The sequence below is a fragment of the Lithobates pipiens genome, unplaced genomic scaffold (genome assembly GCF_037356315.1).
Source record: "Lithobates pipiens isolate NorthernLeopardFrog02 unplaced genomic scaffold, aLitPip1_a1.2 Scaffold_18, whole genome shotgun sequence".
Lineage (NCBI taxonomy): Eukaryota > Metazoa > Chordata > Amphibia > Anura > Ranidae > Lithobates > Lithobates pipiens.
The window spans coordinates 577,668,451-577,692,898 of NW_027507758.1; the positions used below are offsets into that span (position 1 = coordinate 577,668,451).

Here is a 24,448-nt window from a genome sequence, read left to right on the forward strand (position 1 = left end):
GGAGGAAGAAAGCCGGACTCCTCCGCTAGTAAAAGAGCTACACACACATAGCGGAGGAGTCCGGCGAGAAGACCCCCGAAGACGGAAGACCCCCGGAGCTGTGCAATAAAATATTTTTTCCCCTGTGTTGTGTTTTTTTTTGTACTTTATTTCACAGGTGAATGGGTAGGGGTACATTGTACCCCATACTCATTCACATAGGGTGGGGGGCCGGTATCCGGGGGCCCCCTTCTTAAAGGGGGCTCCCGGATTCCGATAAGCCCCCCGCCCGCAGACCCCGACAACCAACGGCCAGGGTTGTCGGGAAGAGGCCCTTGTCCTCATCAACATGGGGACAAGGTGCTTTGGGGTGGGGGGGCCGCACGGCCCCCCCTTCCCCAAGGCACCCCCCCATGTTGAGGGCACGCGGCCTGGTACGGCTCAGGAGGGGGGGCGCGCTCGCTCGCCCCCCTTTCCTGGCCGGCCGGGTAGCGTGCTCGAACAAGGGTCTGGTGTGGACTTTGGGGGAACCCCCACGCCGATTTTTTTCGGCGTTGGGGTTCCCCTTTAAGCCCATTCCAGGCGGCGGAGCCCGCGACGTCTCCTTCGCGGGCCCCGCCTACCTGTACACGCGCTCGAAATGGGCGGACTTTCCGAGCGGGAACAGTCCGCTCATTTCGAAAGTACAGCGGACAGGCCCACACACGGGCGGACTGTTCGCTCAAACACAGTTTCAGCGGACAGTTTTTCGGAATTTCCGAAAGACTTTGTCCGTCCAACTGTCCGCTGAAACTGTCCGCTGAAAGCCCACACACGAGCGGACTGTCCGCCCAAACACTGTTCAGCGGACAAGGTTGGGCGAACAGTCCGCCCGTGTGTACGCGGCCTAAGGGTGCAAATTTTTGATTTCACTCCTCACTACCTATCACAGTTTCGAAGGCCATAAAATGCCAAAATAGCACAAAACCCCCCCAAATGACCCCATTTTGGAAAGTAGACACCCCAAGCTATTTACTGAGAGGCATGTTGAGTCCATGGAATATTTTATATTTTGCCAAAAGTTGCGGGAATATTACAAACTTTTTTTTTTTTTGCACAAAGTTGTCACTAAATGATATATTGCTCACACATGCTATGGGCAGAAGTCAAATTACACCCCAAAATAAATTCTGCTGCTTCTCCCGAGTACGGGGATACCACATGTGGGGGACTTTTTGGGAGCCTAGCCACGTACGGGACCCCGAAAACCAAGCACTGCCTTCCGGATTTGAATATAAAATGCGACCAAAAAACCTGTTAGCGATGGCAGGGATCAGGCCTGACTCTGCGATCGCTGCAGTTATGTGTTTAGTGTTTTGTAAGTGACAGTGATCGATCGATACTGCACTTGGGTGGGCTGGGCAGAGGGGCAAAACGCAGCTGCTAGCAGGTATTTGGGCTGATCCCGCTAACAATGCGTTTTTTTGGAACCCTAAACTGCTGGGGACGCTAGTATAGATCTGATCAGATCAGATATTGATCTGTTCAGATTCTATACCACTACGGGAGGTGTATGCTTTGCGTGTGGGTGTTAGCGGTACTGGCACTAACCTAGCGCTGCCTGGGGCGACGCAGACCCTGACCCTAAAACCTAATTGATATCACCCGCCGGGTGATCAGGGGGTTAAACCTTTATTGGGTAATAAATGGTGGGTGCCCTGATGCTATAAAAAACCAACTAACCAGAGTCACCCGTAACACTTATACGGTGATCAGTGGTGAAAGGGTTAACTAGGGGCAATCAGGGGGTTCAAATTTTTATTAGGTAGTATATGGGGGTCCCTGGCGCTATATAAAAACCTGACGGGGAACCTAAATAACTAACTGGCTAACCAGCGTCATCAGTGACACTTATACTGTGATCGCTGGTGAAAGGGGGTGAAAGGGTTAACTAGCAGCAATCAGGGGGTTAAAACCATTATTGGGTAGTATATCGGGGTACCTAGCGCTATAAAAACCTGGCGGTGAACCTAAAAAAATAACTAGCTACCTAGCGACACTAGCGACACTGATGCAGCGTTCAGAAAAATTATCGCTTAGTGACACTGGCAAAAGGGGGTGAAAGGGTTAACTAGCGGAAATCAGGGGGTTAAAACCATTATTGGGTAGTATATCGGGGTACCTAGCGCTATAAAAACCTGGCGGTGAACCTAAAAAAATAACTAGCTACCTAGCGACTGTAGCGACACTAATGCAGCGATCAGAAAAACGATCGCTTAGTGACACTGGCAAAAGGGGGTGAAAGGGTTAACTAGCGGCAATCAGGGGGTTAAAACCATTATTGGGTAGTATATCGGGGTACCTAGCGCTATAAAAACCTGGCGGTGAACCTAAAAAAATAACTAGCTACCTAGCGACTGTAGCGACACTAATGCAGCGATCAGAAAAACGATCGCTTAGTGACACTGGCAAAAGGGGGTGAAAGGGTTAACTAGCGGCAATCAGGGGGTTAAAACCATTATTGGGTAGTATATCGGGGTACCTAGCGATATAAAAACCTGGCGGTGAACCTAAAAAAATAACTAGCTACCTAGCGACACATGCAGCGATCAGAAAAATGATCGCTTAGTGACACTGGCAAAAGGGGGTGAAAGGGTTAACTCTAGGGGCAATCAGGGGGTTAAATCTTTATTGGGGGGTGATAGGGGGCTACCCTGGACCTAACACTAACTGTCCTGACAGTTTTTACTGTCACAACTGACACTGAATGCATTGATCAGTAAAGAAATGATCAATGCAATCAGTGACACTGTGACTGGGGGGGGAGGGGGGGCGATCGGGGGGGGGGGATCGGGGGGGTTTGTGTGCCTGTGTGTACCTACATGTCAGTGTAGTGTTGGTGCACACTTACTATTAGTCTTCTCCTCGTAGTCCGGTCAAAAAGACCGCCCCGAGGAGAATGACATCACTTCCTCCTTCCTGTGTAAACAATACACAGTGGGAGGAAGCTTCTCATTGGCCAGGAGCGATCCAGAGGGGGTGGCCGAAAACCAACGGCCATCCCCTCATCACGGAGCGCTCCTGGAGCGAACCGGACCACCGTAACCAGCGGGAGGGGGTCCGATCGGACCCCCCACCCGCTGGAAGGCAGGCACGTACATCTACGTGATTGTGCCTGCCTGTGCCATTGTGTTGACGTACATTGGCAATACGGCGGTCCTGAAGTGGTTAAGTATACAGTGCCTTGCCAAAATATTCACCCCCCCCCCGGCTTTTTACCTATTTTGTTACATTACAGCCTTTGATTCAATGTTTTTTTTTTATCTGAATTATATGTGATGGATCAGAACACAATAGTCTAAGTTGGTGAAGTAAAATTTGAAAAATATATACATAAAACTATTTTTTAGAAATAAAAATTGATAATTGGCATGTGCGTATGTATTCACCCCCTTTGTTACGGAGCTCATAAAAAGCTCTGGTGCAACCAATTACCTTCAGAAGTCACATAATTAGTTAAATGATGTCCATCTGTGTGCAATCTAATGGCGCATACACACGTAGCCGACTATCCGGCGGACTTAGTCTGGTGGACTTCCCGCCGGACTTTCCGAACGAGCTACTTGCCCACACGCGGCACTTTTTCAGTGGACTAATACGGCGTACTAAGTCCGCCGGACAATCCACCGTACTTTTGAAATGAATGGACTCGCCCACACACGCAGAGGAAAGTCCGCTCATTTTGAGCAAGTCTCCAGGTAGCCGGGGCCAGTGAAGGAGGCGTCGCTGGCCCCGTCACCTGGTATGGACTTAAAGGGGAATCCCTACGCCGAAAAATCGGGGTAAAATTGGGGTGGGGTCCCCCCCTAGGTCCACATCAGACCCTTATCCGAGCACAATACCCAGCCGGCCAGGAAAGGGGGTGGGGACGAGCGAGCCCCCCCTGAGCTGTACCAGGTCGTGTGCCCTCAACATGGGGTGTGCCTTGGGGAAGGGGGGCCGTGCGCCCCCCCACCCCAAAGCACCTTGTCCCCATGTTGACGAGGACAAGGGCCTCTTCCCAACAACCCTGGCCTTTTGTTGTCAGGGTCTGTGGGCGGGGGGCTTATCGGAATCTGGGAGCCCCCTTTAATAAGGGGGCCCCCGGATACCGGCCCCCAACCCTATGTGAATGAGTATGGGGTACAATGTACCCCTACCCATTCACCTGTGAAAAAAATAAAAATAAAACACAACACACAAGGGTTAAAATAGTTTATTGCACAGCTCCGGGGGTCTTCTGTCCGTCTTTCGGGGTCTTCTCGCCGGACTCCTCCGCTATCTTCTGCTAGCTCTTTTACTAGCGGAGGAGCCCGGCTTTCTTCTTCGCCGCCGCCCTCTTCTTCAGACTTCGGGGGTCTTGTCCCCCTCTTCGGGGGTCTTGTCCCCCTCTTCTGTTCTTCTTGCCGGGCCACCGCGCCTTCTTCTAGCTCTTTTACAAGCGGGAAGAGGCCCTTGTCCTCGTCAACGTGGGAACAAGGTGCTTTGGGGTGGGGGGGCGCGCAGCCCCCCCTTCCCCAAGGCACCCCCCATGTTGAGGGTACGCGGCCTGGTACGGCTCAGGAGGGGGGGCGCTCACTCGTCCATACCCCCTTTCCTGGCCGGCCGGGTAGCGTGCTCGGATAAGGGTCTGATGTGGACCTAGGGGGGGACTCCCACGCCGATTTTTCGGCGTAGGGATTCCCCTTTAAGTCCATATCAGGTGACGGGGCCAGCGACGCCTCCTTCACTGACCCCGGCTACCTGGAGACGCGCTCAAAATGAGCGGACTTTTCTCCAGGCGGGAAAAGTCCATTCATTTCAAAAGTACGGCGGACTGGCACACACACAGCTGGATTGTCCACCGAAATGTGAGTCCGGCAGACAGATTGGAGAGCAAAAATACTTTCTTAGTCTGCCGGACTTTTGGGTAAAAAAAGTCAGTCAGAGCTCACACACGGAGGACTTTTCCACCGGATTATTTGATGGTGTGTACGAGGCATAAGTGTCACATGATCTGTCATTACATATACACACCTTTTTGAAAGGCCCCAGAGGCTGCAACGCCTAAGCAAGCAAGACCACTAACCAAACACTGTCATGAAGACCAAGAAACTCTCCAAAGGACAATGTTGTTGAGAAGTACAAAAGAAATATCCAAATCTTTGATGATCCCTAGGAGCACCATCAAATCTATCATAAACAAATGGAAAGAACATGGCACAACAGCAAACCTGCCAAGAGATGGCCGCACACCAAAACTCACGGACTGGGCAAGGAGGGCATTAATCAGAGAGGCAGCACAGAGACCTAAGGTAACCCTGGAGAAGCTGCAGACTTCCACAGCAGAGACTGGAGTATCTGTACAACTCCATAGAGTTGGGCTTTATGGCCAGAAGAAAGCCCTTACTTTCAGCAAAAAACAAAGTGGTATGTTTTGAGTTTGTGAAGAGACTAAAATTGAATTTTTTGGCCATCGAAGAAAACGCTATGTCTAGCGCAAACCCAACACATCACATCACCCAAAGTACACCATCCCCACAGAGAAATGCTGGTGGCAGCAACATGCTGTGGGGATGTTTTTCAGCATTCTGGACTGGGAAACTGGTCAGGGTTGAGTGAAAGATGGATGGTGCTAAATACAGGGATATTCTTGAGCAAAACCTGTACCACTCTGTGTATGATTTGAGGCTAGGATGGAGGTTCACCTTCCAGCAGGACAATGACCCCCAACACACTGCTAAAGCAACACTGGAGTGGTTTAAGGGGGAAAATTTAAATGTGTTGGAATGGCCTTGTCAAAGCCCAGACCTCAATCCAATAGAAAATCTGTGGTCAGACTTAAAGATTGCTGTTCACAAGCGCAAACCATCCAACTTGAAGGAGCTGGAGCAATTTTGCAAGGAGGAATGGGCAAAAATCCCAGTGGTAAGATGTGGCAAGCTCATAGAGAATTATCCAAAGTGACTTGAAGCTGTGATAACCGCAAAATTGGCTCTACAAAGTGTTGACTTTAGGGGGGGCAAATAGTTATACACATTGACTTTTTCTGCCATTTTGTCCTTTTTGTTGCTTGCTTCACAATAATAATAAAAAAAAATCTTCAAAGTTGTGAGCATGTTCTGTAAAAGAAACGATGCAAATCCTCAAACAATCCATGTTAATTCCAGGTTTTGAGGCAACAAAACACGAAAAATGCCAATGGGGGTAAATACTTTTGCAAGGCACTGTAAATGGAAAAAAAAAACACAATAGTATATTTCAGGCTTACCCTTCTTCTAATGCCGCGTACACACGATTGGAATTCTTGTCGGAAAAAGCTCTGATGGTTTTCCCGAAGGAATTCCGATGGAACTCCACTCAAGCTGTCTTGCCTACACACGGTCACACCAAATTCCGATCGTTTATAACTCGGTGACGTACAACACGTATGATGGGACTAGAAAAAGGAAATTCAATAGCCAGTAGCCAATAGCTTCTGTCTCCTAGTTGAATCTGAGCATGCGTGATTTTTGGCGTGTCGGAATTGCATACACACGATCGGAATTTCCGATAGAAAGTTTTTCCGTCTGGAAAAAATTTAGAACATACTATCAATTTTTGCCTGGCGGAAATTCGGACAGCTAAATTCCGATGGAGCATACACACGGTCGCATTTTCCGATGAAAATCTCTCATCGGTCTTTTTCTGTCCGGAATTCCAATCGTGTGTATGCGGCATAAGAGTACTAGTTGCCTGGCCAATGGCCCCTGCTGATGTATCTGAGCCAATGAGAAGTGGGAGAGCCAAGAGATCCTCGGATCAATGCCGGATCGAGATTGGGTTCAGGTATGTATTTTGGGGGGCTATGGAAAAAGCTGCATGCAGACGTGTTACCTTACTACATACAGTATATTGCAGTAAAGCAAAACATCTTCTTAATTTATAACCGTTTTAAGTGCTATGATAATTCAGTAGTGCTATTCAACAAACACATTTTTTTTATATATTCACCAAGGACGTCACGTGTTCGGGTGACAAAACACATAGGGGCAGGACTTATTGAATTACATCATCCTGCACTACAAGACCAGGAAGTGCATATCTAATTCAGCCCACTGGGGCTGAATAAGGTCAATGTGTCATGAATTGTTGCTTGCACATGTGAGTGCATGCAATGCACTGGGATATGTGAGTGGCATTTTAATGTGTGTTGTGAATAAAGATTCTTAAAAGGTGAAACACTATTGAGTGTTTGTTTCTTTCCCTTGGTGAAGCAATGTGGAATAAAGGAGAGCATATAGTTGGCTGCACATACAGGATTCCAATCAAAAGGCACTTGTGTTCTGATCCAGCTGGCATACAGAATTCCACTTAAAGGGAACTCGAGCTGTGATCCACCCGACATATGGAATTCCATTTAAAAAGGGGACTTGAGCTGTTTTTGACCCTACATGTTATTGTGATATAGGTTTTATTTACAGTTATAGTCATATACAGTAGCTCCCAAAAGTGAGTGCACCCCTCACATTTTTGTAAATATTTGATTATATCTTTCATGCGACAACACTGAAGAAATAGTGAGTGTACAGCTTGTATAACAGGGTCAATCTGCTGTCCACTCAAAATAACTCAACACACAGCCATTAATGTCTAAACCGCTGGCAACAAAAGTGAGTACACCCCTAAGGGAAAAATTTCAAATTGGGCCCAAAGTGTCAATATTTTGTGTGGCCACCATTATTTTCAAGGACTGCCTTATCCCTCTTGGGCATGGAGTTCACCAGAGCTTCACAGATTGCCATTGAAGTCCTCTTCCACTCCTCCATGATGACATCACGGAGCTGGTGGATATTATAGACCTCACGCTCCTCAACCTTCTGTTTAAGGATGCCCCACAGATGCTCAATAGGTTTTAAGTCTGGAGACATGCTTGGCCAGTCCATCACCTTTACCCTCAGCTTCTTTAGCAAGGCAGTGGTCATCTTATAGGTGTGTTTGGGGTCGTTGTCATGTTGGAATACTGCCCGGCTGCCCAGTCTCTGAAGAGAGGGGTTCATGCTCTGCTTCAGTATGTCACAGTACATGTTGGCATTCATGGTTCCCTCAATGAACTGTAGCTCCCGACCATGACACTCCCACCACCATGCTTGACTGTAGGCAAGGCACACGTGTCCTTGTACCCCTCACCTGGTTGCCGCCACACATGCTGGACACCAATCTGAACCAAATATCTTGGTCTCATCAGACCACAGGACATGGTTCCAGTAATCCATGTCCTTAGTCTGCTTGTATTCAGCAAATTGTTTGCAGGCTTTCTTGTACATCCTCTTTAGAAGAGGCTTTCTTCTGGGATGACAGCCATGCAGACCAATTTGATGCAGTTTGCAGCGTATGGTCTGAGCACTGACAGGCTGACCCCCACCCTTTCAATCTCTGCAGCAAATACAACCTCTGGATATGATGCTGAGCACATGCACTCAACTTCTTTGGTCGACCATGGCGAGGCCTGTTCTGAGTGGAACCTGTCATGTTAAACCGCTCTATGGTATTGGCTAGAGTGCTGCAGCTCAGTTTCAGGGTCTTGACAATCTTCTTACAGCCTAGGCCATCTTTATGTAAAGTAACAATTATTTTTTTCAGATCCTCAGAGAGTTCTTTGCCATGAGGTGCAATGTTGAACTTCCTTTGACCAGAATGAGAGAGTGAGAGCGATAACACCAAATATAACACACCTGCTCTCCATTCACACCTGAGACCTTGTAACACTAACTAGTCACATGACACCAAGGTGGGAAAATGGCTAATTGGGCCCAATTAGGTCATTTAAGGGGTGTACTCACTTTTGTTGCCAGCAGTTTAGACATTAATGGCTGTGTGTTGAGTTATTTTGAGGGGACAGCAAATTTACACTGTTATACAAGCTGTACACTCACTGCATTACATTGTATCAAAGTGTAATTTCTTCAGTGTTCTCACATGTAAAGATAAAATATTTACAAAAATGTGAGGGGTGTACTCACTTTTGTGAGATACTGTATATCAAAAAATGTGTTGGATATATAGCACTATACTATTTTGACACGATAATGTAGCATTGCATTCAGTAATACATTAATAACATTTTTGTAACACAAGCATTGCAAATACATGAATGTGACCTGGTATATGGCCCTTGCAGTGCAAGGAGCGTGCCGATAGGTGGAAAGAGAATGCTGACAAGAGGTTGAGCCCACCAATGTGCTTGCTTCTACTTTCACTGTCCTTTCACAGGATGGGAAGTAGACCTGTAGGTGTCACTACTGCAGCAGAGAAAAATTAGGTCTCATCCCTGTGTGGCAAAGCTGTGTAAATCTCTGGACAGAAATTCAAATCTTTTAGCAGGTAAAACAGCTCCCATATATGTATTTCATCTGTGTATTTAACTGCATAATGTAAGCATTAAAAACATTTAACCACTTCAGCCCCGGAAGATTTTACCCCCTTCCTGACCAGAGCACTTTTTACAATTTGGCATTGCGTTGCTTTAACAGTTAATTGCGCGGCCATACAATGCTGTACCCAAATGAAATGTGGGTCCTTTTTTTCCCACAAATAGAGCTTTCTTTTGGTGAAAAAAAATGATATTTTCTACTTTTTGTTATAAAAAAAATAAAAATACAATAAACTATATTATGGTGTATACAAACTGGGGTACATTTTCTGGAATTTACACAGCTTTTAATTTATGACTGCCTATCTCATTTCTTGAGGTGCTAAAATGGCAGGGCAGTACAACCCCCCCCCCAAATTACCCCATTTTGGAAAGTAGACACCCCAAGGAAACATGTTTAGCACATAAATTTTTTTTATTTTTGTCAAAAGTGATTGAAAAATGACAAAAAAAAAAAAGAAATGTAAGAAATTTTCACAAAGTTGTCTCTGAAATGATATATTGTTCAAGCATGCTATGGGCATATGTGAAATTACACCCCAAAATACATTCTGCTGCTTCTCCTGAGTACGGAGATACCACATGTGTGGGACTTTTTTGCAGTCTAGCCACATACAGGACCCCAAACCTCAATCACCACCTTCAGGCTTTCTAAAGCCCCATACACACTATCAGATTTTCTGCAGATTTTTTTCCTTTTTCCTTCAGATTTACCAAAACCATGTAGTAGAAGGGCCTGCCTGGTTGCATACACATTGAAACTCCTAAGGTTTTACTTCATATTATATGGTGTTGGTAAATCTGAAGGAAAAATCAGCAGAAATTCTGATAGTGTGTATGGGGCTTAAGGGAATAAATGGGGATTTCACTCCTCACTACCTATCACAGTTTCGGGGGCCATGGAATGCCCAGATAGCACAAAACCCCTCCAAATGACCCAATTTTGGAAAATAAACACCCCAAGCTATTTGCTGAGAGGCATGTTGAGTATGTTGCAGATCTCGATTTGTCACAAAGTTTTGAAAATTGAAAAAAGAAAAATAATGTCCTTTCTTCATTTTCAAAAACAAATGAGAGCTGCAAAATACTCACCATGCCTCTTAGCAAATACCTTTGGGTATCTACTTTCCAAAATGGGGTAATTGGGGGGGGGGGGGGTTGTGCTATCTGGACACTTCAGGACCTCCAAAACTGTAGGTAGTAGTAAGGAGTAAAATCACCATTTTACACCCTTATAAATCCTGAATGGGGTTTTCAAGGTCCTGTAAGCTGCCTGCTAGGCTCCCAAAAAGTCACATGTGGTATCCCTGTACACAGAAGCAGCAGCATGTATTTTGGGGTGTCTACATATACCCATGTCATGTGTGAGCAATATATCATTTAGTGACAACTATGTGGGGAAAAAAATGTTATTTTCCCAAAACTTGTGACAAAATATAAAATATTCAATGGACTCAACATGTCTCTCAGTAAATAGCTTGGGGTGTCTACTTTCCAAAATGGGGGGTTATGAACTGTCCTGGTATTTTATACACAACTTTAGAAACGTATTACACACATCACCCACTCCTCTAACCACTTGAAGACACCTTTTGTTTACATGAAAAAATTTTTTTTTTTTGCTAGAAAATAATTTTGAACTACCCAAACAATATATTTTTTTAAAGCAAAGCCCCTACAGATTAAAATGGTGGGTGTTGCAATTATTTTTCACACAGTATTTGCACAGCGATTTTTCAAACGCAATTTTTCTGGCATAAAACACACTATATTGCACAAGTGTTTGGTAAAATATAAAAGATGATCTTATGCCAAGTACATAAATACCAAACACGACATGCTTTAAAAATGCGCACAACCGTGCAGTGGCAACAAACCACATACATTTTTAGAAGACTTTAAAAGCCTTTACAAGTTACTACTTCAGATTTACAGAGGAGTAGACATGCTAAAATTACTGCCCTCGATTAGACGTTCACTGTGATACCTCACATGCATGGTGCAATTGCTGTTTACATATGACACGAGACCGGTGCTTGCGTTCACCTTTGCACGCGAGCATGGGGGGACAGAGATGCTTTTTTATTAATATTTATTTTGCTTTTTTATTTTATTCTTCCACTGTTCCTTGAATTTTTTATTTTTTCATAATTTTTTTGTTATCACAGGGAATGTAAATATCCCCTATGATAGCAATAGGTAGTGACAGGTACTCTTTAAAAAAATGGAGTCTATGGTCAGCTGGCGGAACCACCGGCTGCATTCTTGAGTTCCCCGGTGGGACAGAAGAGCCAGAGAAAACTATGGAAGATAGCAGGAGGGGAAGTTCCATCCCACGGCATGTAAAAGCAGGCTAGCGGCTAATTAGCTGCTAGGATTGCTTTTACATGAAAGCTGACTGCTTGCTGAAAAGAATGATACCAAGATGATACCTAAACCTGCAGGCATCATTCTGGTATAACCACACAAAGTCCAGCAACATACCAGCACGTCGCTGGTCCTTGTTGGACATATATTGTAATATTTTTTCATGCAGCCTGTGGGTTAAAGAAAAAAAGATTAATTGAATCTGCCCTGCATCCACCCACTTCTAATGATGGGCATACATGCACCGTTTTTTTTTGTTTTTTTTTACTGTGGTGGTAAAATCACTTCCTACAGAGCTGGTGTCGCTGATTTACTTATCATGAGAGCAAACGCTGTTGCTGTCAAGATAAATAAATCAGTGCTGCAGCTGAATGGTGTACCTGAAAAGCAAACAATGGTTAACAATAAAACACAGTAAACAGTAAAGTATAAAAAAATTACATACCTGAAATGCAAACATAGTAACAATAAAACATTGCAGTTAAAAAAATGCAGTAAAAAGGGCAGAGCAATAGAGAGAGAACAATAAAACGACAACTATTTTTGGCTTTTTTATATATATTTTTACACTTTTATTTGTAACTGTAACTTTAACTGTAACAGTTCCAGGTTCGGGTCTCTCAAAATGTGATGGCATCTTTGGAGACCCTGTGAAAGTGTACCCTAAACTGTGCCGTGCTGTACCCTACGCTAATACTCCACTAATGTGTGGTAGGGTTCGAAACCTTCACCGATGCAAAGTCCAGCATCTGGCCTTATGGGCAATTAAGTATGGTGCCATCAACTGGTCGTTGAGGTCCACCCCTCCCATTTTAAGATTGTATTATGGGACACAACACCAGTCACCATTGGAATTTGGACTGTCATATCTGCGTGAAGGGAGAACAGAACAAAAACATTCCAATTATCCCTTGTCAGGTCACCTGAGACCAGGTGACAGATGCACTCCGTAGGAGTCGGAAGTGCACCGCTAGGTAGTGGACCTTAGGACTGACTGCTGCGGATTGTACCCAGGGAGATTCAGGACACAGGTTTACAGGATCACTAACACAGATCCCAATGGGAGCTGGAGCATAGATTCCCCAGGGCACGGAGTCTAAGAGCCAGCGGCTGTTCGCCAGAGCCTCCAGTAGTGAGGATGGACTTCGCTGCAGTCTGGCTCCAGGTCGCGGCCCCTACGGTCTCACAGTTCACGCTCACAGTAGACTACAGGAGAAGGAAGCAGCAGGCTGGAACGACAAGGATAGTAAGGGGATACTACAGAGGTCAGGGCAACTAGCAGACAGGAACAACAGAGTACACACCAAAGGTTCAGGGTCACAGGCAGACAGGGATGGTCGGAGACATGCAAAAGGTCAAGGTCGCAAGCAGACAGGAATTGTAGAGAACACGCCAAGGTCGATAACAGAGTAAAATATAGCGCACACGGCAAACAGGAAGCCAAACACACAATGGTTGATCAGCACCGCTGGCTTGCAGTGCACAGGTTAATATAGGGTTCCCTGATAGGGCCTGGGGTGGAGCCATGCTTAGAGGAGAGGTTATAAAAACCACCAGGTGGAAGTGGCTGGCCTCTTAGTCAGAACACATGAGGGGAGGTAAGCAAACAGAGGAAGATCACTGCATAACCATGACATCCCTCCACTTCACTGTGAGCAAATTATTACTTCTTAAGGAGGCTCTCTCCCCCAGTCGGGACTCTACAATCCGCTGGGGTTTGCCCCAGTGATTAGATCGCACGGTGCCACATACGCCAATTCCATGGTCAAACAAGTGACTGAAAACACACACTTGTGTAATAATTGTCCACGTACAAGTGGAACCCCTTTACGAATAAAGGTGACACTAAGTCCCAAACAATCTTGCCACTGCTCCCTATGTAGTCTCAGAAGTTCTCCGGGTTCATGTGACTATCTTTTCCCTCGTAAACCATAAAACTATATGTATAGCCTGTTACCTTGTCACAGAGCTTATACATCTTGACCCCATATCTGGCACGCTTGCTGGAAAGTTACTGTTTGAAGATACTGTTTGAAAGACAAGCGGACAGTAAATGTAATCAGGGACTCATCTACACAGACAACTTGATCGCCAGTAAATAAAGGCTGCAAACTGTAGGTTGAAGGGTCACCCCGAGGACAACAGAGTTCATTGTCATTAAAATGCATGAACCACAAGATCTGCTCATTTCTAGCCCTAGTCATGGATGCAGAGAACATGGACAAATGATGATGTCACGATCAGGGATCAGGCCCGAAGACCAATTGCTATAGCAGTTGCAGGACTACCACTAACCAGCAGGATAGGTACACAGGCAGTCATCCTGGCAGAAGACACAGGCTCACCTGAGGTGCGGAGTCTAAGTGCTAACCGGTTTTCACCGGAGCTCCTGATGGTGGAGATGGATTTAGTACCAGGTCGTGGTCCTCAGGATCGCCCCACCAGGAGGTGAGCAAGCCAGGGTTCAGTAGCGGATGAGCAGGTAAGGATCAAACAGAAGCGTGGTCAGAAAGCAAGCCAAAAGGTCGGTAACGAGTTGTTGCAGGTTGGGATCAGACAGAAGCGTAGTCATGGAAAAAGCCAAGGGTCGATAACGAGCAGTAGCAAATATAAACGGCAGCAGACCTTCTGTCTTTCAGAAATGAATGCAGTGGGTCGCATTTGGAAATAGATGCGACACTGGTTAATAAAACCTCTGTAATGGTGGTGGTCGCAATTAAACTTGGGTGGGTGAGGCATATGTGCGTTGGTATCATGTCTGGAACGTAGAAACAGCAGCAGGGAAGACAGGAGCAAGATACAGGCTGGAGATAACACAATATTCTGGCAAGGAGGAAGTGCACAGACATGGCTTATATCAGGAAGTTCATGGGAGGAGCAAAGAGTTCAAGGTTCAGCTAAAATCAAGGTACAAGGCAGGGTTGTCTAAAGGATCTGACAAGGCACTGTCCAGTATCTCAGATAGCTCAGTGAGAAGGTTCATTGCTAGACACAACTGAGTTCCCAGGTTCAAGGCCAGGTCCTGACAGGTGAATTGAGTCAGTGGACCAATATGCCTGCAACTCCCTTTTTTTAGTTAGGCCCAGAAGATTCAGAAACAGTAATAGGTTTCCAATATTTGGCAAGGGTCACCTGGGGATTAGCTGCAATGAATTGATTAGTGGCATACAAATTGCTTTGGTCCACAATAGAGCTATAGAGATCTTCCGTGAAAAACAGTGAATAAAAATGAAGTGACATAAAATCAACTGTTTCCACCTGAATTCCGGGTTAGTCAGTGAATGGGGGGAAGTACGGGTGCTGCAGAAGTGGTGGGCTCCCAATTAGTATGGGCATATTCTGCAAGAAGGGCACTATGGGCTCGACGAGCCTGTAAGCCTCTTCTTGGTGGCTGCGGGACACTACTTGTGCTAGCCAGTGGCGTAACTAGAACCTTCAGGGCCCCGATGCAAGAAACCATGAAGGGCCCCCCCCGAACCCCAGCCAGGGCCCTTCCCTCCGAGTCCGGCGGTGGAACTCCAGGGTGTGGTCACAGGTATGACCTTTGTGAGCCCTGTAGTTCCACCACTGGTATCAGTAGTTTTTTTTATTATGTTTTTTTTATTTTTAAGTGCCCCATTGGGGGACTGTCCCTAGGCAGGATGGGGTCCCCGTCCCCAGAAGAGATGAGGTCCTTTTCTCCAGGGCAGATGAAGTTACTGCCCCCAGGTGAGAAGGGGTCCCTGTCCCCAGGGGAGGTGGGGGTCCCTGTCCCCACGTGAGAAGGGGTCCCTGTCCCCAGGGGGAGATGGAGGGGGTATGTAATGGTGTGTGGGGGATGGGGTCCTCTCACTCACCATGACCAAGCTGTAGGCCGCGCACTCATCCATGTTGGCCTGGGCGCCATCCAGTGTGCTGGACGGGCGATCAGCATATCTCCCAGAAAGACCTTTCATCATCTGTGTATATGGGAGGAGGGGAGTTGGCAGACAAGCCTGCAGTGTCCTCCGGGGAGCCGGCTCTCATAGGGCTGCACTGCATCTGTGTGCTTAAAGTTTGTTTACCCGGGAGAAGTATGCAGGGCAGTGTGGGCCGGACTCGGGGGGGGGGGGGGCGGGCCTCTGGCTGGGGAGAACAGACATTCGACTGAGCGGCAATGCATGGTGCAGGAGAGGGGTACTCTGAGGAGCCGGCCAAGGACACAGGTCATGCGGGGAATGCACAACTAAAGAGCAGCCAGTGCGATAGTCGAGCATGGAGCTCTGCTAGTCACCCTCCACCTCCAGCCACCCGTGTGCATGGTGCACTGGTACCCTTAGCTGCCTATGCTGCTGCCGGCCATATGTAGAGGGGGCTGCATGGGCCCCCTGCATCACAGGGCCCGGTTGCGGTGGCAACTGCTGCACCCCCTATAGTTACGCCCCTGGTGCTAGCCACTGCAACAGCTTGAACTTCACTTATGGGACACACCATGTCACCACATGATACTGCAGTGCTGGATGTATGACCAGGGTGTACTAAGCTGTTGGTGCTTGCCAGTTCACCAGAAGGATGAGCGGCACTAGTACTGGCTCTCTGCTCTATACAAGAGCCATGGGGTTCTTGCATCTCAACGACAAAAGAAGAATAGGGTCAGGTATGCCTGACCTTAGCAAAGACCACTACTCTGCTGTCAAAGCTATCTTTCAGGGTGCCGCTGCTATCTGTTGGTTCGTATTCTGAGCCTGAATCTGACAGATGGGTGACTTCCTATTTACTCTCATCTGTTATGCTCAGAAACGTGCAGGCCTCTTCACTACTGTACCTCTGTTTGGACATTTTGCCCTCTAAGTTTACAGGTACAACTAGTGCAACTCAAAGGCAAAAAGAGCAACTGGTTGTCAGTGACTGCTTCAATCGTTACCAAAAAAACTGTTAGCGTTCGCAGGGATCAAGCCTGACTCTGCGAACACTGCAGTTATGTGTGTTGTGTTTTGTAAGTGATGGTATTCAATTGATACTGCACTTGGGTGGGCTGGGCTGGGCTTAGCAGAGGGGCTAAACGCAGGTGCTAGCAAGTAGCTGGGCTGATCCCGCTAACACTGCATTTTTGTGAACCATAAACTACTGGGGACGCTAGTATAGATCTAATCAGATCAAAGATATTGAGCCATTCAGACACTATACTACTAAGGGAAGTGTATGGTGCATGCGTGGGTGTTAGAGCTACTGGCACTAATCTGACGCTGCCTGGGGCTGACCCTAACTGACGCTAAAACCTAACTGATGTCACCCGCCAGCTGATCAAGGGGTTAAACCTTTATTAGGTAATATACTGTGGGCATCCTTCCTGATGCTATAAAAAACAAACTAACTAACCAGCGTCACCCGTGACACTAATACGGTGATCTCTGGAACCAAAAAGAATTCCAGGATGGGAGGTGACATCACTTCCTCTGCCTGTGTTTACATTACAGAGCCAGAGGAGCCATTTCAATGGAGAGAACCGATCAGCAGGCCCAGGCCAGAAATCATTTGCCTGGACCTGAAGACTGATCGGTTCTGCAACAAATCTGATCGGTACAGGCACCGCGGGGGTGCGAGCAATGTATGGTATGTGGTTTTGCACACCCGTGCCATTCTGCTGACGTATATCGGTGTGAGCCGATCAGGAACCGGTTAAAGTAGACCTTCTCCCTTATGCAAATGTCATTTTTCCCTGACTCCTCCCCTTCCTCTCTCACAATTGGATATAAATGTATGCATTTTTTTAATTTAAATACTCTTTATTAAAGATTTTGTTTCCAGATTACAAACAGGGTAGGTACACATTTAGGGTAAGTGCAACAGATTATCAAGGAAATTGTAACATGCTACAGCTTATATACAGAAGCCTATCTTAGCATGATATTTCTGTTAGTCCAGCTCTCCCATGACTTGTCAAATTTTAAATTTCTCACAGTGGAGAGAGTTGATGGCCAACATATGCTCAAAGGTATAGTTTTGCTGGACTAATGCTTTAACGTCCAATATGTTGATGGCATCTGTTGGCTACCAGTTACGAGACACCAGTTTTCTAGCTGCCAATAACAGATGGGTAACCACTGCTCTAAAAGAGCTTGGGTATGCATCTATACCAACGTGGAGGACTGCTAGGCCTAGACTTGGTGGTGAGATAATCTCTGTGAGTGAAGTGGAAAAACCTGCTCCCAAAAGCTTTTTAGGTTGGGACAATCCCAAAAGGTGTGTAGTAAGTGACCTATTTGGCCGCAGTTGTCTCAGCAAAGGGGGTACTTTAGTGAGGGAGACTTTTGCTAGTCTATAGGGGGCATAATGCTATCTATTAGTTATTTCAAGCATCTCCCAATGGTTGACGTAATACGTCCCTTTTTTTATGATTCCCTAAATGCATATCATCATTGATTCGATGTGAAGGAAGTATGTAAGTAAATGTATGCATTTTTATGACATTTATTTGTGCTGCAAAACTGCACTTCTTCATTTCCCGTCTATGTCATAATGATGTTTGTGTGGCCCGCCCCCCTGCACATGCACAGATGTGAAACAGGGCTTTGGATCCCAAGTGAGCCCTGTGGCACCTGCAAATTTCCTTGAATATCTGTACAGGCACGGGTATCCCTGTGCATGTGCACACCTGGCAGTTATGGAAATCCTAAACCTTTGCCATCTTTGAGCATGTACAGGCAATCTCCTTCACATGAACAAATGTGCCTAACATGTGCCATAATGGTGGTGCTGGAGGATTTGCAGAGCCAATATACAGGCGACTGAAGTTTCTCTTTAATATAGAATCAACTGCATGGGCAGTAGGCCCATTTAGCATGAGTATCTGAAAACTTGAAGACTTCTACAATGGGCAACATTACATTTTAACAAACACGAAGGGAGGCTGAAGGTATCTCAAGGTAAGCAAGCTCTTTTTAAATAACATTCTATGTTTTTCTTTTGATGACAGAAAACGTTCAGAATGAAATAGAAAAAGTAATTGGTTCAGGAGAACCTTGCCTAATGCATAGAAAGGAGATGCCATATACTGATGCCGTCATCCATGAAATCCTAAGATTTGGTAATATTGCACCAACAGGTGTTCCACATTCTACTACTCAAGATGTGACTATAAAAGAATTTTTCATACCCAAAGTGAGTTTTAAATATAATCCTATATTCATTACAAGAACTGTGCTAAATATAACATAACTTGTCAGAAAATAATCAGTGGGGGTTTGGGTTCCTGGAGGACTGGGCCGACTTCTTAGTCAATAACCAATACTATAGAAGGATGGACTGCACCTAAATGAGGAGGGTTCAGATCAGCTGGGAATGAAGATGGCCAAAAAGTTAGAGGGGTTTTGAAACTAGGCGGGGGGGAAGGGCCTGAGGTAGAGATAGTCAGTGTGAAACATATTCCAGAGGGTAGTATTGGGGACATTAGTGATAGGTTGTCCAAAGCACATAAACCAAATGTAAGTATAGTAGCAAGTCCTAGTTGCAATCTCAGAACACCCAATAAGAGGATAACATGCGACCGGTCGAAACTACGTGGCATGTTCACCAATGCCAGGAGCCTGGCGGACAAGATGGGTGAACTAGACATACTGTTGTACGAAGAGGATTTGGATTTTGTGGGAATTTCAGAGACCTGGTTCAACAGCTCTCATGACTGGCTGAGAACCATTCAAGGGTATACCCTTTATCACAAGGATAGAGAGGGTAAAAAAGGGGGAGGAGTATACCTATCTACGAAGAATAATGTACAAGTGAATGTGAGAGATGACATCACTAAGGGAGCAAGGGAGGAGGTGGAATCCTTATGGGTAGACCTCCAAAGGGATGAAGCTAAGGGGAAAATAAGACTGGGAGTATGCTATAGGTACCCTAACCTGAGGGAGGAAGGGGAGACAGATCTCCTATCACAAATTGGATTGGCAGCAAGGATGGGAAGTGTTGAATTTCAAAAGAGCCAACTTCCCTAAACTACGAACCTTACTAGAAGGCATAAATTGGGATAAAATCTTAAGAACAAAGAACACAGAGGAGAGATGGGTTTGCTTTAAGAGCATATTAAATAAGGTCATTAGCCAATGCATCCCTTTGGGTAATACATTTAAATAAGTGAACAAAAGTCCTGGATGGCTTAACTTCAATGTAAAAATGCCTATAAAATCAAAGGAGAAGGCCTTCAAAAAAATACAAGGTTGAGGGATCATCCTCAGCATTCAGATTTTATAAAGAATGCAACAAGAATTGTGAGGGTGCAATAAGGATGGCTAAGATAGAACATGAACGACACATAGTGGAGGAGAGCAAAAAAAAATCCCAAGAAATTCTTTGAGTATGTAAACAGTAAAAAAGGGAGGACAGACCATATTGGCCCCATAAAGAACGAGGAAGGACATCTGGTTACAAAGGTTGGGGAGATGGCAAAGGTATTGAATTTATTCTTCCCCTCAGTCTTCACAAAGGAAATCGGGGGGACTTCAGTAACCAAAACTGCAGTGTTTATCCTCATGACACATAAGAGAAAGCACCTCCATGGTTAAGAGAGGACAAAATTAAAATCAGACTTGGGAAACCTAACATTAATAAATAACTGGGACCAGGTGGCTTGCACCCGAGAGTACTTAGGTAACTCAGTCAAGTAATTGCCAGACCATTGTTCCTAATTTTTACTAAGATTCTACTGACTGGAATGGTAACAGCTGATTGGAGAAAAGCCAATGGAGCACCAATATTTAAAATGGCCCAAAATGCATCCCTGGGAATTACAGACCAGTTAGCCTAACACCAATAGTATGTAAACTCTTGGAGGGGATGACAAGGGACTATATACTGTACAAGATTTTAGTAATGAGAATGGTATCATTAGCAGTAATCAGCATGGATTCATGAAGAATCATTCTTGCCAAACCAATCTATTAACCTTCTATGAGAGGTGAGTTGCCATCTAGATAAAGGAAGGCCCATAGACATGGTATATCTGGATTTTGCAAAAGCATTTGATACAGTTCCCCATAAATGTTTACTGTACAAAATAAGGTCCATTGGCATGGACCATAGGGTGAGTACATGGATTAAAAACTGGCTTCAAGGGCGAGTTCAGAGGGTGGTGATAAATGGGGGAGTACTCGGAATGGTCAGGGTGTATTGAGGGGTCCCCCAGGGTTCTGTGCTGGGACCAATCCTGTTTAATTTGTTCATAAATGGCCTGGAGGATGGGGTAAACAGTTCAATCTCTGTAGTTGTGGACAATACTAAGCTAAGCAGGGCAATAACTTCTCTGCAGGATGTGGAAACCTTGCAAAAAGATCTGAACAAATTAATGGGGTGAGCAACTACATGACAAATGAGGTTCAGTGTAGAAAAATATAAAATAATGCATTTGGGTGGCAAAATAATGAATGCAAGCTTTACATTGGGGGGAGAACCTCTGGGGGAATCTAGGATGGAAAAGGATCTGGTGGTCCTAGTAGATGATAGGCTCAGCAAGGGCATGCAATGCCAAGCTGCTGCTAACAAAGCAAACAGAATATTGGCATTCATTAATAAGGGGATTAAGTCCAGAGTTAAAATGATAATTCCCCCACTCTACAAGACTCTGGTCTCGCCGCACCTAGAGTATGCTGTCCAGTTCTGGACACCAGTCCTCAGGAAGGATGTACTGGAAATGGAACGAGTACAAAGAAGGGCAACAAAGCTAATGGAGGATATTAGTCACGAGTAAAGGTTGCAAGCACTGAACTTATTCTTTCTGGAGAAGAGATGCTTGAGAGGGGATATGATTTCAATTTACAAATACAGTACTGGTGACCCCACAATAGGGATAAAACTTTTTCAGGGAAGGGAGTTTAACAAGACCCTTGGCCATTAGAAGAAAAGAGGTTTAACCTTAAACTACGTAGAGGGTTCTTTACTGTAATAGCTGCAAGGATGTGGAATTCCCTTCCACAGACGGTGGTCTCAGCGGGAAGCATCGATAGTTTCAAGAAACGATTAGATAAGCACCTGAACGACCACAACATACAGGAATATACAAGGTAATACTGAAATATAATCGCACACATAGGTTGGACTTGATGGACTTGTGTCTTTTTTCAACCTTCCAGAGGAAAGGAGCAACATGCACGTTGGTGTCAATGGGATCCTTCACATGTGGTCAACCAGTTCCATTCCCACAATGGAGACACCTCACAGAACCACTTCTTCCCACTGTGGGCAGTCTTGAGGTTTGCTTGATACTGTCTGGGAACAAAGTGCTCACCACACGGACCCACAAGCAAGGGGCCACATATAGTTAAAAAGTATAGATTTCACATAAAAAAAGTATAAGCCTTCATCCAAATCCCAGTAAAACAATTGTCAGGTCAAATAAATAAAACAGTGAATTTACAAAGTACTAGTTTCCCCTAAAGACGTGCATTTGCATGAAACACATTGGGACAGAAGCTACACGCTGATGTCTCAATCCCTTTTCCATGCTTGGAACTGGCGGCTCTCTGTGTAAGTGCACTGTTTTATTCATTGTGATAATCGTTTTACTGGCATTCAGATGAAGCCTGCAAAGAGCCCTGACATTAACCCCACTGAAAACCTTTGGGATGAATTGATATGGCGATTGTGAGCCAGGTCCTTTTGTCCAACATCAGTACCTGGCCTTGCAGATGTTCTTTTGGCTAAATGGGCACAGATTCCCACAGGCACACTCCAAAATCTTGTGCAAGGCCTTCCCAGAAGAGTGAAAGCTATTATAACCACAAAGGGGGGTAGGAGGAAACTCCGTAATAATGCCTGTGGGTTTGGATTAGGATGTCCAACAAGCTCATATGGGTAGGATGGTCAGGTGTCCACAAATCAGGTAGCATTGCTGCTACTGCTATAAATGACTTTTATTACTCGACTCAAGTTGGTGGAATTACAATGTGATTTGTAAATGTATCTGAAATGCAACCCCTATTTAGCTGAACGCATGCTACATTTGACTTTGGCGCTCATGCGCCCGTAGTTTTGTCCTGCCTGAGCGTCTCTCTTTATTATCTTTTGCAGGGGACTACCGTTATTACATTACTATATTCTGTACTAAAAGACAAAAAGTATTTTAAGAAACCAGATGAATTCTACCCTCAGCATTTTCTGGACTCCGATGGAAACTTTGTTAAAAATGAAGCTCTTTTATCGTTTTCTGCTGGTGAGTAATTTAACCACTTCAGCTCCCAAAGGTTTACCCTCCCTTCATGACTAGACTATTTTTGGTGATACGGCACTGCGTTATTTTAACTGACAATTGCGCAGTCGTGCGACGCTGTACACAAACAAAATTGATGTCCTTTTTTCCCACAAATAGTATTTGATCTCCTCTGTGGTTTTTATTTTTTGTGTTATAAACAAAAAAGACTGACAATTCTGAAAAAAAAAGCTATATTTTTTTCTTTCTGCTATAAAACACACCCAAATAAAATCGAATTTCTTCACCAATTTAGACCAATATGTATTCTGCTAAAATCCCAATAAGCGTTTATTGATTGGTTTGCACAAAAGATAGTTAGTTTTTATGGATTTTTTTTTTTTTTTTTTACTAGCAATGGAGGCGATCACGACAGAGTTGTGTTCCTGCTTAGCAGAAACACGGGTTTCCTGTCTTCCCTTGTCACAGAACGGTGATCTGCCTTATTTACATAGGCAGATCGCTGTTCTGTCTCTGGCGGGAATGATCGGCGGGTTCTGGTGGAAATCGGGAACATTAGGAGGCGTGTCCAAGATGGCCACCAGAGTAGAGGTGCCTTAACCCTTTTACGTTCTGCTCCACCATTTGGTAGCGCACATTTTGAGTCACGCTAACGCATTGAAAAATGTGGACTTTAAAGGGTTAAGAGAGCTCAGAGCCCTTTTTCTGACTATGCCTCATTTCCCTGCAGATTGCCATCCACTTCCTGACCTAAACAGGGGTGACTTAAGACAGGATTGGAATGACCAAGGGGAAGGGTGCTTCAGCTTCCCGCAAGGCCCATACCACCCCTAAAATAGCTCCCAAGGCGCAGCCTTCTCCCGCTAAGGTAGTCAACATGGTGTCTCAGACAGAGGACACAGATCCATAGCTGCAGGAGCAGACTAACTTCAATGCCCTGATACAGGCCATTACCACTTGCCAGACTACCCTCACGGGTAAAATTTAAACTATGCAGTTTGATATCAGCCTGATACGGAGAGATATAGATTGCTTAGGAACCAGACTGACAGAGACTGAGTGCCACGTGGGGGACATGGCGGACACACTGCAGGAACATGGTGCCTCACTCCGCATGCTGCAGACCAAGATGAAGACCCTGGAGGCACGTGCGGATGATGCCAAAAATCACAATCACAGGAATAACATCCGCATCATAGGGCTGCCAGAGGGAGTGGAAAGTGCTGATCCTACAGTATTCATGGAACACCTGCTGAGGGCCCTCCTCCCATGTGCCCAATTTTCTGCTTTCTTTGTCGTGGAGAGGGCACACACAATGCCTGCTACACGGGGGACCCCGGGAGCTTCTCCACGCACCTTTACTCTTAGGCTCCTGAATTTCAGGGATCGTGAACTGGTCTTGAGATGAAGCGAGGAAGAACGATTGTGCTGCGCCATGATGGAGCAAAACTCATGATCTTTCCCGACAACTCGGTCGACACGCAAAAGCTGCGGAGATCCTTCGACCATGTGAAGTTCAACCTCCGCAACATGAA

The 24,448-nt window shown here is 45.5% G+C and overlaps 1 protein-coding gene across 1 annotated transcript in view; it reads left to right on the forward strand.

Annotated features, from left to right (window-relative positions):
* Window positions 1-24,448, forward strand: part of LOC143989076 (cytochrome P450 2K6-like) — a 73,654-nt gene that overhangs the window by 42,847 nt on the left and 6,359 nt on the right. Inside the window, exons 8-9 of the mRNA XM_077489087.1 lie at window positions 18,690-18,874; window positions 22,775-22,916. Of these exons, the coding sequence (XP_077345213.1) occupies window positions 18,690-18,874; window positions 22,775-22,916 (327 nt within the window). The remainder of the gene's footprint in view (window positions 1-18,689; window positions 18,875-22,774; window positions 22,917-24,448) is intronic.